This window comes from Esox lucius, chromosome 6 (assembly GCF_011004845.1).
Source record: "Esox lucius isolate fEsoLuc1 chromosome 6, fEsoLuc1.pri, whole genome shotgun sequence".
NCBI lineage: Eukaryota > Metazoa > Chordata > Actinopteri > Esociformes > Esocidae > Esox > Esox lucius.
In genome coordinates this window covers 20,938,574-20,955,224 of record NC_047574.1, presented here as the reverse complement: position 1 = coordinate 20,955,224, position 16,651 = coordinate 20,938,574, and the positions used below count along the sequence as shown (strand labels likewise).

The 16,651-nt window shown below is 41.9% G+C and overlaps 1 protein-coding gene across 18 annotated transcripts in view; it reads left to right on the top strand.

Annotated features, from left to right (window-relative positions):
- Positions 1–16,651, top strand: part of ablim1a (actin binding LIM protein 1a) — a 51,831-nt gene that overhangs the window by 17,216 nt on the left and 17,964 nt on the right. For all 18 annotated transcript variants that reach the window (XM_034292692.1, XM_034292696.1, XM_029120334.2 and 15 more), the window contains exons 2-8: positions 1,708–1,842; positions 9,465–9,648; positions 10,002–10,114; positions 11,411–11,537; positions 11,663–11,756; positions 15,270–15,357; positions 15,523–15,587. In XM_034292692.1, coding sequence (XP_034148583.1) covers positions 1,708–1,842; positions 9,465–9,648; positions 10,002–10,114; positions 11,411–11,537; positions 11,663–11,756; positions 15,270–15,357; positions 15,523–15,587 — 806 coding nt within the window. The remainder of the gene's footprint in view (positions 1–1,707; positions 1,843–9,464; positions 9,649–10,001; positions 10,115–11,410; positions 11,538–11,662; positions 11,757–15,269; positions 15,358–15,522; positions 15,588–16,651) is intronic.

Genomic DNA, 16,651 nt, shown 5'->3' with positions numbered 1-16,651 from the left:
ATGTTGCCTGGTCTGATGGGTCTCGATTTCTGTTGAGACATTCAGATGGTAGAGTCAGAATTTGGCGTAAACACAATGAGAACATGGATCCATCATGCCTTGTTACAGTGCAGGCTGGTGGTGGTGGTGTAATGGTGTGGGGGATGTTTTCTTGGCACACTTTAGGCCCCTTAGTGCCAATTGGGCATTGTTTAAATGCAACGGCCTACCTGAGCATTGTTTCTGACCATGGCCATCCCTTTATGATCACCATGTACCCATCCTCTGATGGCTACTTCCAGCAGGATAATGTCACAAAGCTCGAATCATTTCAAATTGTTTTTTTGAACATGACAATGAGTTCACTGTACTGAAATGGCCCCCACAGTCACCAGATCTCAACCCAATAGAGCATCTTTGGGATGTGGTGGAACGGGAGCTTCGTGCCCTGGATGTGCATCCCACAAATCTCCATCAACTGCAAGATGCTATCCTATCAATATGGGCCAACATTTCTAAAGAATGCTTTCAGCACCTTGTTGAATCAATGCCACGTAGAATTAAGGCAGTTCTGAAGGCGAAAGGGGGTCAAACACAGTATTAGTATGGTGTTCCTAATAATCCTTTAGGTGAGTGTATATTAGTGTTACCAAATAATTTCAGATGTGCGCTGTACATAGTCATACAGACTAAATCTCAGTGGGATTTGAGGGTGTTGTAATATGGATGCCATAATGGGCAGAGTTACACCCTCCATAGAGGTAGCACAAGGTCATGAATAACTTCGTCAGCAGACGATCGATTTGTCATGATACTATTCCTGGACACTCAGCAATAGTCATCTTTAATGTTTCATTCGAAGGGTCCATTCTAGGGGAGACAAGAGTACAGGCAGGACTCCTTTCATGTTCCAGTTCTGTGCGTCTGTCTGTTTCTGGGTGTATGTCCGTGTAGGTTTTGTGTGTGTGTGGTCTTACGTGCGTTGCTTCTTTCGAGTCACATGCTTTGATGATGCTGAGCGGACGCTTTAGAAAATATTCTGGAGCTTTTAAATGTGTGATGTGGCTGCTGCAGCAGTAGAGGAGTGGTGTGAAGTTGTCTTTTTGTGTCTGTGTGTGTCCTGTGTGTGTCTGTGTGTGCGTGTCTGTGTGTGTGCGGGTGCACACGCACGGTGTTCTTTTCACTGTCATGGTTCCTCAGCAGTCGGTCGTTATTTACGACCCCATGTCGAGAGACAGAGCCTCTGCCTGCTTGAGGTGCAAAGGCTACAGCATACTAATGCACAGTCTATTTATATTTCATAGGGCAGGTTTCATAGACATTAATTAAGCCTAGTCCCGGGGCTTGTATTCAGAAAGCGTTTCACATTATGACTGCGGATATAGGATCTGTTTTGTCTTTTCGATCATAGCACATTTGATCTCTCCGACTCTTGAGGCAGTATGCATTTTGCCCTCCCAAAACCAGTACATAGGGATAATATCCATTGGATATAGTTGTATAAGAACAATGAAAGAAAATCAGTGTGGTAATGTTTCATTTCTGGGTATGTAATATATACCCATAATGCACCATCATTTACAGTATGCTGCATTAAAACGTTCTACCCTACTGTTAATAGTTAATGTTTAGGACTAGGCCTAATCTGTGTTTAGGAAACCTGCCGTGTGACATGTGTTTATGTGTGTTTTTGCTTACTGTGGCTCACCCTCATCTCTTCTGTTCTAGTGGCGCATGCACAGGACACACACCATTCCAGTGAGAAGCCTCTGATCCAGTGCTACAAGTGTGGACAGCCATGTAAAGGGGAGGTGTTGCGGGTGCAGTCCAAGCACTTCCACCTGAAGTGTTTCACCTGTAAAGGTCAGTACCAAACACTGTAGAACATGTTTGGGGAAGGCTGTAATGGTACATATGTTCATAACTGTACAGTAGGCAATAGGAGGCTCTTCAGGGTTGTTAAGCTGTAAAGTTACCTGACTGATGTAAATGAGGTTCTCCTGAACAAAACAACGACATCATCTGTTCCAGTCAGAGGACTAGCAAGTTGTAATCACGTAATTATTTCAATATTTCTTATTTGTAAGAACATGTTGGTCATGTTTGGACTCGATCCATTTTAGTAATGCAATTATAAGGCTGTATTACACTGCTATTATAATGTTAGTTTGCTTTTGCTTGGGTCGTTAAGCCAGCTTGCTTAGTTTATCTATCAATTAAATTATTTTGATGTTCAACTGTTTTAAAATAACAAGTGAATATAGTCACATGAATTAAAAATAATTGCTAAGAAAAGTGGACTGCTGTTGCTGGTCATTGTTTTTAAGATAGTTATTTAACTTTAAACACCAAAAAAACATTCCAAAATAATCCTCAAAGGTCATTTTTGTGTTATAATTAGATCAAATCAGCTCCATCCTATCTGAACAGGCAAAAGGTCCACACTGATTGGCAGCTGGGGGGCCTCGTTGAAGGAATTAACATAATTTGAGGACATTTTGGATTCTAGTTGGCAGACTTCACTGTGTGACTCAGCAGTTGAATGTTTCTTTAAAAAGATGAGGGATTTGTCTGAAGCAATTTATAAACAGATTTATGGAGGAAAGGACTGAACCTCCATGATATGAAAATGTAGTTGGAAGAATGTTTTGAGGCTGTATATTCTTTGTTTACATTTACTTTGTTAATAATTGGATACATATTCTTAAAAGATGTAGAAACTCTTAGCCCCTTTAAACAAACCATAAACTACACAAATGCTGCTCTTAGCTAGTTAGTTAGCCAGGTCATCACAGTGTACTATGGCATTCAAAGCCACATAGCTATGATACCATTACAACAGTCCGACCTGGCAGCGATTACACTATATCTTTCCTTAAGAGTTATCTCAGTTCAGATTGACTTGTAGTTGGCCTTGGCCACCCACAGAGGTGCCAGCTAGTCTACAGTTTTACAGTTGACAATATTGGCTATCACTGGGCTATCCCTGACACCCTTACTGTCGAAGTTGTTAGGGCTAATCTCTGACTGTTTTAGATTTGGCATTGCTCACCATCACATCTAAGTACAGATTCTTCCCACGCCGAGATTAGACCCTAAATCGCTCTGCCTGGTGTTGTTGGTGTCACTGTCCTTACGAGCACTGTGCAATGGGGGTGTGTTTGTGTGCAAAAGAGCAACTGTACTTGCCCTGTGTAGTACTATTGTTAATTAAATTAAATTGCAACCTGTTTCCCATATTACCCACTATCTACACATTACATTCTAAAGGGGGGGCCTTTGGAAAAATGTGATATTGTTTTTTTCCCCCTCAAACATTACTTGCAGTGTATTTGAAGGTAACAGACTAGCTACTTGTGATACATTCAGTTTTGTTCCCTTTCCTGATGAAATGGGGTGGGCATATCATCTTGTGTTTGTCTACACAGGCTGCTGGGCTACACTGGAATACGGATTAAATGGTGTAGCAGTAGAATCAGGTATCAACAATATTTGCCTTGAGAACCAGGCTCTGTGGAAGTTTGGAGATGTACATGGCTACAATAATCTAGCAGTGCGCAGATTTAGAAATGATTTCAGAGACTGGAAGTAAACACAGTTTGAGCCAATGGACATTTATTATTGTAAAGTAGAAAAGAGCGACATGTTTTTTGATTTGACATGCCTTTATAGACCTCAAAGACATGAGATGGTTGTTTAGTTTATTGTGCTGTTTTGAAGCATTTATTTTGGCGTGTCCTGTGACTGCTGTATATGCCTTGTACACCAAACTGGAAATCTCAGAAAAGGAAAAATGTAGTTTTATTTAAACAGGCGTTCGCATTCCTGAGGACTAACCCCAGATATTATCTGAGCACGTCTACTGAAGAACCCATTGCGTGCTCAGCTCAGAGAAAAGCTTTCCCTGGCACCATCCACGCATTTTACATTCAATTTGCGAATGGCTTTGCTTTAGCCTCTCATAAAAAAACACGAGCCTTAAACACCACCAAATTCTGTAACCTGGCATGCAAACCCAGCTGGCTTGTGGGACCTTAACCTGCCTCAGACTAGAGCTAAGGACCAATCCATCTGACTGTGTCTGGAATTGGACCTCGTCTACTATATGGAGCACTACATTTTGGCCATTGGTCGCTAATACTGCACAAGAGAGTCATTTCGAAAACATCTGGGCTGTACCTTTAGCCAATGGTTCACATTCATTTTGATTAGGTTAGGAACTTGTCACGGCCCCAGCTCTGAGCCTTAATCTGATTAAACATTATTCTTTCTCCTTCCCATTCATCCCTGAGATTGAGTGTGGTTCATTGCATAACGATGATTAGACATATCTCAAGCGTCAAACAATTTCGGGCTGCTAGCCCAGACCTCTCAGGCTTTTTCTAAATTCAGTGGGATTTTCGGTGATGTTGTCTTTTGTTATAGCCACGGTGTATGACTCATTTGGTAATTGTATGGCTATGATTAAGTTGTCTTCGTACTTGTCAAAACACTGCGCTACAAAGAGAGTGTTACTGAACAAGAAATGTTTTTATCACCTCGGCTTATATAACTCAACCTCTCCGCATACTGATAGTGGTGGCAGGTGGCCTGACCAGTCACCAAATCCCAGATCTGGCAAGGTTGTTGTTAAATCCGTTTGCAAGACTGTTGTCCCTAATTAACTGCTGTAGGACCATTGGAAAGGGATGTTTGGGATTGTACAACTTCATGTTGAAATGGCAGGGCCAAATATAATAACGTTTAGCTTTTACTCTTTTTCTATTACCCCCTCATTTTAGAATCACCCACTTTTGGTAGACTATGTTTTGGGGCATTTTTTACACTTAAGTTAACTAGGAGCGAGTGCATATATTTTCATACTGGCCCCCATGGGAATTTAACTCACAACCCTGGCATTACAAGCATCATACACTTACTAAGTAATCTAGAGAGGAATGGGTGGATTTGCTATGCATCACTGATTGAACTTGCTTGTGAAATGTCTGTGCTAATGGTCAACTGTGGTAGTGGGGTTTTACTTTCAGTTCCAATTAGAGTAAAGCATTGGATTATTGAAGCATGAGCTGGATAAAAATTCACAATAACTTGAGCTATAGATATTCTTGACCCTGTACATATTTATAACACATTTAATAGTTTTTTATCGGAATCACCTTTATTTACAAAGTACATGCACAGATACAGAATTGTATTTTGTGTAATGAGCATATACAACCTGGTTTCCGAAGAAGTTGGGACACTGTGAGAAATGGAAATAAAAACAGAATCTCACAACTAATTAGGTTAATTGGCAACAGGTTAGTAACATGATTCGTCATAAAAAGAGCATCCCAGAGAGGATGAGTCTTTCAGAAGTAAGGATGGGGAGGGGTTCACCACTCTGTGAAAGACTGCACGGGCAAATGGTGCAATAACTTAAGAAAAACGTTCCTCAACGTAAAATTGCAAAGGTTTTGGGGATCTCATCATCCACGGTACATAATAGCATTAAACGATTCAGAGAATCCGGAGAAATCTCTGTACGCAAGGGACAAGGTCGAAAAACCAATATTGGGTGACCGTGATCTTTGGGCCCTCAGGAACTGCATTAAAAACCGATAATTCTGTACTGGAAATCACTGCATGGGCTCAAAGAAGAAACCATATATGAACAACATCCAGCACCTTTTCTGGGTCTGAGCTCATTTCAGATGGACTGAGGCAAAGTGTAAAACGGTCCTGTGGTCTGACTAATCAAAATGTGAGATTATTTTTGGGAATCATTGGACGCTGTATCCTCCGGGCTAAAGAGCATTGGACCCTTACGGCTTGTTATCAGTGCACAGTGCAAAAGCCAGCATCAATGATGGTATGGGGGTGCATTAGTGGCACATGGCATGGGTGTCTTGCACATCTGTGAAGGCCACATAAATACTGAACAATATATACAGGTTTTGGTATGCTGCCATCCAGACAATGTCTTTTCAGCAAGACAATGCCAAACTCCATTCTGCACGTATTACAACAGCATGGCTCCATAGTAAAAGAGTCTGGGTGCTAAACTGGCCTGTCTGTAGTCCAGACCTGTCACCCATTGTAAACATACTGTGCATTATGAAATGAGAAATATGACAAATGAGACCCTGAACTGTTGAGCAGCTGAAATCCTATAATAAGCAAGAAAGAGAGTACATTACAATTTGAAAACTACAGCAATTGTTCTCCTCAGTTTTCAAAACGCTTACAAAGTATTGTTTTTTTAAACAACTTGCTGGCATCAAATTAAAAATGGGTATTTTTCCAAAAACAGTAACATTTCTCAGTTCTGACATTTGATATGTTGTCTTTGTACTAATTAAAGGATTTGTACTCAATTAAATGATTTGCATGTTATTGCATTCTGTTTTTATTTACATTTTATGCAGCATCACAACTTTTTTGGAAACGAGGTAGTAAGATAATGGAATGTGAGCAGTGAGAATATATGTGGAATATATTTCCAGTTTCAGTTTAGTATATCTCAATGCAGTGAGATGAGCAGAGTTATGTTTAGTTAACAGTCTGGTGGTTGCTTGATGTGGTGAGCATAGTCTTGTTATTTCTGTGGAAGAGATGGCCAGTAGCTGAGGGCCTGAGGATGGGGATAGAAATGTATGTCCTGCGTGAAAGAGACCACACATCATAAAGTGGTTGTGTCATTTGTTTTTGTGCATACCTATACTCTCCGTTGCATCATGAAAAAACAAATTATAAAATGTTTGTATATCAGCGTGAATCAGGGAATAGAGTTTCCAAACACTGTTGCCAACCAGCACGCTGTGCTGACACTTCAATTCTTGGGTGTTGCTGACTATTTGAGAACAAACCAGTTTTGATAAATCCCCAGCCAGCTCCCAGTCCACTGAGCTGGTGGTCCAAGATAAACACATCAAGAGGTTCAACTGTTACTTATAAAGTAAACTGCAGCCGTTGTGAGACTCCTTGCCATGGCCAACCTCATCCCCAAGGTTTTTACCGCAGTGGAGCCTGGGTAGATGTGTTTAAGTCGGTGATAGTTACAGTATTATTTCAATATTCTTTTAAAGCAGAGATATCCACATCTGATTCAAGCAAACTGGCTGAAAGGGATCTCAAAGGTTAAGACTATTTCCATCTTGACAGTGGAGGATATTAGTGTCATAATGAATATGTTATGATGCCACTTCAGTGGAAATCAGCAATGATGTGTCCCAGGGTGATCCAGGGGTCTTAGTTGCTGCCTCTGGTGCACATGCACATGTACTGCTCTGGTGTGGGTTCCAGTCCAACCGACTTTCAGCAGAAAGTCTCTCATGTATCTTTCTTCATGTACTTGTCCAATAAAGTAGAAATATGTATACATATATATATATATATATATATATATATATATGCATGTATGTATATTTATATGTGCATGTATATGTACATATGTATGTATGTATGTATGTATATGTTAAGACAGTCAGCAAATGTCATCAGTGCTAGAGGGCATGTCAGAGGGCCGTATCAATTATAGTCATACATCTTCTGGGATTGGTGGGGAGGTCAGACCGGGCTGAGAATAATGACACAGACATACCTGCCCTTCCCTCAGATTTCAATAGCTGGATCCAACAACTTTATTTAACAATTTTGGAATATTCTTTATTTGTTCATTGAAGTCAGGGTCAGTATCCCAAATAGAATTCCCCAAAATAGTGCATTTATTTTACAAGAGCCCTGTGGAATTAGGGCAAATTATCCATAAACAGCCTCCTGTAGTACTGCCCAACTGGAGTGTTTAAATTGTTCTCTGATTTATTTTTGTATGTCTTCTTTCATGTCTGGATATGTCAAGGCTGAGAATTGAATAGGAGGAAATACCCAAAAAGGCTTAAATAGGGAGTAATCTATTCAAAGTCTACCTTATCAGTAGGAAAAGTACAATTTCATATTTGGCAGACATCAAGGATATGTTCCAAATGACCCCTTACACCCTACATTGTGCACTACTTTTCACAAGGCCCTGGTGAAAAGTAGAGCAATAAATGAATGGTGAATTGTGTGGACTGTAGATTAGGAGTTAAAGTTCTAAAGAGTGTCAAATACAACCTGTTTCCAAAAAATTTTGAATGCTGTGTTAAATGTAAAGAAAAACAATGCAATGATGTGCAAATCGTTTAAATCTTATATTCAATTGAAAATGGTACAAAGACAACATGTTGAAACTGAGAAATGTTACTGCTTTTGAATAATATATGCCCACTTTGATGGCAGCAAAACATTTCAAAAAAGCTGGGACAGGGGCAACAAAAGACTGGAAAAGCTTTTGGGAATCTGGGACGCCGCTTCCTCCAGACTGAAAAGGAGAGGGACCATCCAGCTTCTTTTTAACGCACAGTTCAGTGAATTAGTGCACATGGCGTGGGTGACTTGGACACCTGTGAAGGCACTATTAATGCTGAACAATATACAGCTTTTGGAGCAACATATGCTGCCATCCAGATTAAATCTTTTTCAGGGAAGGCTTTGATTATTTCAGCAAGATAATGCCAAACTACATTCTACACATATTACAACAGCATGGCTCCGTAGTAAAAGAGTCCAGGTGTTAAACTGTCCTGCCTGCAGTCCAGACCTGTCACCCATTGAAAACATTCACCCATTGAAAACATTCGCATTATGAAATGAAAAATACGACAAAGGAGACCCTGAACTGTTGAGCTGCTGAAATCCTGTATCAAGCAAGAATGGGAATACATTTCACTTTCAAAACTACATCACTTGGTCTCATCAATTCCCAAACACTTACAGAGTGTTCTTCTTAAAAGAAGTAATGCAATGCAGTGGTAAACATGCCTCTGTCCCAACTTTTTTGAAATGTGTTGCTGGCATCAAATTCAAAATGGGCATGTATTTTTCCAAAAACACAAACATTTCTCAGTTTCAACATTTGATATGTTGTCTTTGAACTATTTTCAGTAAAATTAAGGGATGAATGATTTGCACATCATTGCATTTTGTTTTTATTTGCATTTTACGCATCTTAACTTTTTTAGAAACAAGGTTGTACAACAAATAGTAGCAATTCCATATGGAAAGTGCCAGAAGACTTTCTCATGGATTTATATTCACTATCTCAAATAATGAATATGGAATATATTATTATTTTCTCTGGAAACAGAACAATACACTTATCTTACATAACCACAGAGGCATTTGGTGTTTTACTTACGGATGATTTTCTAGTCTGGACCCCACCCCCCCACATTCGTAGCCCCGGTCAGAGTGGTTCCTCTAATGGGACACATAAAGGCAGACTAATGGACGCACAGACCCCCTAACTCTTTAGTCATACACAGGGAAAACCAACAAATGGATGGACGGAGGGATGAATCAATAAATACATGAATGGATGTGTGACTGGTTTGGGTCCAATGGACGGGATGGAAGGAATGAGGCTAAAGACGACGTGTGACTGACTTGACTGACTCTCTCTGCAGTGTGTGGCTGTGACTTGGCTCAGGGGGGCTTCTTCATGAAGAATGGGGACTACCTGTGTACCCTGGACTACCAGCGTATGCATGGGACCCGCTGCAACGGCTGTGGAGACTTTGTGGAGGGAGAGGTGGTCACTGCCCTGGGCAAGACCTACCACCCGGCCTGCTTCGTCTGCACCATCTGCAAGTAAGAACACCGGCCCCTCGCCTGAACACTCCTGCGTGAAGGGGCTTACTGATGTTGTGAAATGGGATGTGCCACATGAATTCGGGAGAGGGTTTTTGAGACGGGAGGACATATTCACGGGACCTTGGTTTCGAGTTGAGAGCATTGCGATTACCTCATCGTTTATGTCGCTGACATCAGTTTTGATTGGGTGTTCTTGTTTACATTGATCGCCTTTGCCTTTATAGGGATAAAATCACTTTGGCGGTACTGACACACGTTCACGCGTCTGTCTGATCTTTTATTGTTTTTTAACTGACCATTGTTGACCGTTAGGTATCTGACCGTCATGTTTCTATCCATCTCTGTTAAAGACGACCGTTTCCTGCTGGGGATAGGGTGACCTTCAACGGCAAAGACTGTCTGTGTCAATACTGTGTTCAGCCTACGTCACCAGGACCCGGGAAGGACATCATTGATTCCAACTGTGAGTAGCCTTCCTCTCCACTGGGATTGGGTTAGTTACCTTGAACTAATACTCAAACTCAATTTCCGGGCATTTGAGATGAGGTCTGAAAAAACAACCAGATTAACACCAGAACTTTTTAAATCAGAATGGTTCAGACCAGCTCAGCAATACTATTTTAGTCAGTTCTGGCATCAGTAGAGCAAAATGGGGGGGCCTGGGTGGGGTCCTCCTCCCCTCTTTGTCTCCACTCCCCTCTCCTCCTCCCCCACCAGGCTCCAGCAGGAATAGCCATGTTACTGTATGAATAACGCAGAGACAGCCGACTGGTAAATTATGCATAACTAGGCAGTTCCTCAATTTACTGGAGTTCATCTTTGGACGCTGTTCAGTGAAAGAATAATTCACAAAAATTCCAAAATTGCGTATTGCTTTCTTTTCATTGTAAATAGTTTATGCATACGGTATGACAGAAATCCATGGTTTGGTTTATTTTTAATTGCTGTGGCTGGTAATGTTTTAACATCCATGGCACAAAATCCATATTCAAAATCCCTGTACAAATCTTCTTTAAGTGACTTTGGGTAGCTTCGTAATATTTTTTCTGTTGTAATTTTAGATGATTTGGATGCAATTATATAATCTATTATCAGTCCCAGGATTTGTTCCACAAATACCAAAACATTAGAATTTCCCAAACAGTGCCAGTGAAAGTAAAAAAAAAAAAAAAGATTGCTGTCATACCTTGTCTGTAGACAAGTTAGGATAAAGAAAACCTTATTTTAAATGATCACTGTATGGCATGCAACCAGAAACATTTAAAAGGTACAATATGTAATTGGACTAGTACGGAACGGATGAGAAGTCCAGGATTAGCCCTGTTCTGGACTACTTTCTGTTGTCAGTCGCCTTTTGAATCACACACCCTGGTTTCCCTCTGTTGCCAGTTTAAATACAAGGTCGCCCATAAATAAGAGATGATGGCTCCTCACGTCATCATCTCACCCTATTTATACGAGCCGCGTTGTCCTACATGGCTCTCTCTCGCTCCTTTTCTCACAATTTTTCTCTCCCGCTATTTGATGACTGAGATCAGGAAAAGGTGTTTACTTCGAACCCTGGAGAAGCTTTTGTTGATACTTAAATACCTAATATAAGGCTAAAAGTTTGCGGTGATGCCGCTAAAATGCAATTTACAGAAGTGTTTGGAAACACCCGTTAGTCGGCCGCGCCTACTGAACATCTGTCACCACCTAGTGTCAAGGTTTTGAACAGTCGTTAATCCCCCGTGTGACTGTGTATGTGTGTGTCTAACAGGCTGTACGGGCTGTGGTCGGGATATTAAGAACGGTCAGGCTCTCTTAGCTCTGGAGAAACAGTGGCACCTGGGCTGCTTTAAGTGCAAGGCCTGTCAGAAGGTTCTCACGGGAGAATACATCAGCAAGTAAGTCAGCACTCTCAAAATGAACAGTTCAGAGTTCATCCCTGTTGCAAGTCTTGCCACGACCCACAAAGGTTTCTTCAAAAATGTATTTTTGTTTCTCTCTCTCTACGTCTTGCCTCACACAGGGACGGTGCACCGTATTGTGAGAAGGACTACCAGATCCATTTTGGGGTCCAGTGCGAGGCGTGCCAGCAGTTTATCACAGGCAAAGTGCTGGAGGTGATCACCTACCCACAATCTATCCCTCCCACCTGCCTATGACAGTCTTCTGATTGGCTGATTTGTAGTTAAGGCCCATTGTTCTGATTGGTTCAACACGTCCACATGGGACGCCTGGTCTGTGTTATTAGCGATATGAGGTGAAGGTTTATGGATTTTATTTAACACTTTGACATTATGCAGGACACAGTATCTCTATATCACACACACACCCTGTAAGGTAAGTAGGTGTATTATACAGTCTGGAATTGTTCTTGGGGTAAAAAAATATAATAACGATTGTTGTTCATCATTTGTCTTGTGTCTGAAGTATATTCTTGGTCCACACTTATGGGGCATTTTGCAAAGACGTAGTTAATTACTGTAGATGTTTATATATATTTATTACATTTTGTGTTATGTAATTTTTCATAATTTATCTGGTAAACTATTTCATTTTTTAATAGTCTGGGCATATTCTTGGCATGGTTATTTAACAGTAAATTGCTTTCTGAATATAGTTTTTCTACGGCATTTCATGCATTTGCAGCCAATCATTTCCCCATGTTTCAATCCCCCATAACAACATGCCATTTAAGGAGTACATTGCAACCTTGAATACATTGTTAGTTGAAAGTTTGTATGATGTGTGATCATGTGGATCATACATGCCGTGTCTCATGCAGACACAGGGACATACACCAACACACCCACTGTCCTGACTGAAATAGTGTTCCATTTCTAAACCTTCTTACAATCTTCAATAGCCTCAGTTGTCGCCAACAATATGCAAATCAGAGCATGTAGCTGTACTGGGTATGTGACCTCTGTAATGCATCAGGCTACACGATATCAGACAGACACCCAGGGCTTTTGACTTATCCACTGGCTATACAGTGAGATGAGACATGGCCTTCTCCTATTACTGTCATACAGAACAGTGTTATTAGAGGATTAGTAAGGCATTGCTATTATGTCCCATAACGACGAGCCTGACTACGTCGTTGACTGCCGATAGGCAGGCCACTAACGGGATTGAAAAGAGAGGAAGAGAAAGACAGAGGGAGAGGGAAAGAGGATGAGAGACAGCACGACAGAGAGAGGGTGAGAAAGACAAAGTGAGAGAGCGTCAGATAGACTGACAGAGCAGTAAAGAGAAATGACAGGACCAACTAGAATAGCAACAGATATTCAGATGTTGGCGATCCTGTCAACATTAACAAAATTAATGAAGGAACCTAATCTGAAAAATTGGTTGCAGGAGAACACATACCAAAAAGAAAAAAAATAAGTGAAAAATAATTGTGCAATAAATGTTTTATACAAATGTACAGTGGGGAGAACAAGTATTTGATACACTGCTGATTTTGCAGGTTTTCCTACTTACAAAGCCTACTTAGTTTTCCTTTATGAAGCCTTCCTGTTCTCCACTCATTACCTGTATTAACTACACCTGTTTGAAATCGTCACCTGTATAAAAGACACCTGTCCACACACTCAATCAAACAGACTCCAACCTCTCCACAATGGCCAAGACCAGAGAGACAAAATGGCCAAAACCATTAGTAACACACTATGCCGTCATGGATTAAAATCCTGTAGTGCACGCAAGGTCCCCCTGCTCAAGCCAGCGCATGTCCAGGCCCGTCTGATGTTTGCCAATGACCATCTGGATGATCCAGAGGAGGAATGGGAGAAGGTCATGTGGTCTGATGAGACAAAAATATAGCTTTTTGGTCTAAACTCCACTTGCCATGTTTGGAGGAAGAAGAAGGATGAGTACAACCCCAAGAACACCATCCCAACCGTGAAGCGTGGAGGTGGAAACATAATTCTTTGGGGATGCTTTTCTGCAAAGGGGACAGGACGACTGCACTGTATTGAGGGGAGGATGGATGGGGCCATGTATCGCGAGATCTTGGCCAACAACCTCCTTCCTTCTGTAAGAGCATTGAAGATGGGTTGTGGCTGGGTCTTCCAGCATGACAACGACCCGAAACACACAGCCAGGGCAATTAAGGACTGGCCCCATAAGATGCGGTCTGAGATGAACAAGATGAATAATAATCAAATGAATAAAAATAACACATTGCACAGGGAACAACTTGGCCCCAACGTGACAGAGCAATCAACTCTCACAGACCTATTTTACTGTTTTGAACAGCACCACTTTCACTACCAAGGGCCAAAAATTACACAATGCATACTTTATGCATTCAAAAAAGATATTTTTATATGGGTAACTTTCTTGGAATAAAGGATATTGAACTGTGAAGTGTATTTGAGGTTTAAGAAAGCTTTTGAAGTTTGTTGTTTTCACTGAAATGTCAGACTTGCATTTCAAAACATCTTATCAACGCCTAAAATAGTGTTCATACATTATAATAGGTCACATTTCATGTTGCTCTAGGGAATGTTTCCTGCTGTGGCAAACTAGTTCAAATTTGACACCCATGGCTTCAGATTAGACGTACAGGTGCAGCCAAGCCTGAAAATAAATAGTGAAAATGCAAATGACTCCGTATCTGCAAAGTGGCACTTGTCAGTTAGAGCTGGTGAGTGTTGATGCTGGTTGGTTGGGGCTGTTCATTACTCCATTTGGGTAAGTATCTCTTTTGGTCAGAGTCCTGTTCTTAAACGCTTTTGTGAGAAATGTCACTCTGCATGCAAAGCACCTCATTATGCAGTTCTGAAGTACTGTAACCCTGACTGCAATTTTCAGGGAGGGTATTATGGGATTTACCTAGGAAAAAAGGGATGATAGCCGCTAAATTAGAAGGCACGTTGATGGATGGTGCTAGACAGTGAATCCTGTGTTGTGCCTGGTTGAATGGGATATGTAGATTTCACCAGCTGACAATACTTGATTAGTTTCATGGAAAGGTACCTGTGAAGAAATGCACTGGACATTACGATCACCTGCTTCCCACTACTGGCTCGCCTCTAAATCTAAGGTGGGGTGGTCCCATGAATGGGAGACACCATGTTGCAGGAAGTGCTACCGGAAGGCCAACTGGGCCACTCTTCCCTCTGGTCTTATGACCAGTACCCCAGGGGGGTGTAGTAGACATTGCCCTGTGTCTGATGTTCTTTCGGATGTTACACTATAGAGGTTACCTGACCTGCATGGGCTCAGTTCCCTTGGCTCTGTCAAAGTAAGGGTGTTGACCCTGGCACCCTGGCTACGTTTCCAATCTGGCCGTACCATGATGGCCATCTAATCATCCCTAGCTTCCACCATTGTCATCCAACCCCTCTTATCCCTACTCATCCCCCTGTAACCTTTCCACAGATATTGGCTTTGAATTAGATTGCATTCTCAGTGAACTTACCTGTTTAGTAGTAGACACATTCACATAAACCATGAAACAGTGAGCATAGTCAGAGAAGGTTCATATTACTATAAAATATTATTATTATTATTATTATTAGAATGCCATTACTATTCTTGTCACTGAGTATTTTTACGTTTTCTTCTGTGTGTGTGCGCGCGTGTGTTACTGTGTGTATCGTTCGTGTGTGTCTTGTTTCCAGGCAGGGGACAAACACTACCACCCCACCTGTGCACGATGCAGCAGGTGTAACCAGATGTTCACGGAAGGAGAAGAAATGTACCTGCAAGGTGCGTTAGCTAGACAGACTGGTGATGTTAATGGAGCATTTGGTGGTTTATTCATGTGCTGCCCGATAAGGTCAGCCTGGTTTAGATCTTAGACAGATGTTAGGTCTTACAATGCTTCTGGATGTTGGCAAACCGTTCTCGGACCGTGTCGCTCCTCTTCCGCAGGATCAACTGTATGGCACCCTGGCTGTAAGGACACGACCCGGACCGAGGAGAGACAGAGGGAGCGGGTAAGAACCTAATAGAAAGTATCAGTTCCCTCGTGTGCCTTGGTCTTGTTCACATTTCGAGTGTCTCCTCTGCATCATCCCGTCCTAGTTTGCTCCTTTATAACCTTTGTCCCTCAGCCTTTGGTATTTACAGATTTGTACGGTGTGATTTCAAGCTCCACCACAGCACTGGGTGTGTTAACCCAGACCACTAAACACTGCAAAACACAAAAGGGTTTGGGCTTAACGCAGATGGGCAGGGAGCAAACTGAAAATGGCTGTGTATGTTCGACTCGATGCTGGTGGCCTTTTAGTTGGTCGCTCTGCACGAAACGCTGGGGTGGTGGTGGTGGTGGGGGGGGGGGGGTGCCTCCACACACGCGCATGCAACCGTAATACAAATCGGCGTTGAGTTGGCCTGGAAGCCCTGCCCATTCTGAAATGCTCCACTGCTACCAGTTCTTTGCAGTGTCAACTTAAATTCCCTCAAATCCCTCTGGGTGTTATCGCTGTGAACTGTCTCCCCAGGGTTTATTCCTTGTTCTCACTACGGGTGCAGAGTCTGCAGCCTAGCTGTAACCAACCAAAACACGTATAATATAACTCCGGACTGGAGTTCATAACCCTGATTCCATCCTTTTAATTTGTCTCCCATCTATCTCTATCCACTATCTCATTTCGAACAGTACAAATAATTTGTCGTAAACAATATACCCCTCCAGTAAAAGCTCTTGCTGGAAGGACCAAGCCCTCGTTCATGGGGCTTCAACATTGCTTCCACCAATTCTCACCAGGGTCATGCTTCTGCTGCTGTTGTCCGTCCCATCTTCTGTGGCTGGCTGCACCCAGTTACACTCGACGGGTTGCGTTCCAGCGAAAATTGAAGTTGATATTAGCTCTGCTTTCATCCCCTTGGACTTGGGCTTCATCCAAGTCTCGTGTTACTGACGGGGGAGGGGAAGTGGCCTGGCATTTTGAGCCAACTAGAAGAGACAAGGCACCATATGAGGCTGGCTCTGTCCTTGACAATGCAGACATGGTATCAGTTAATGGGTCTGGTAGGCTCCCAGAGAATTAATCGGATG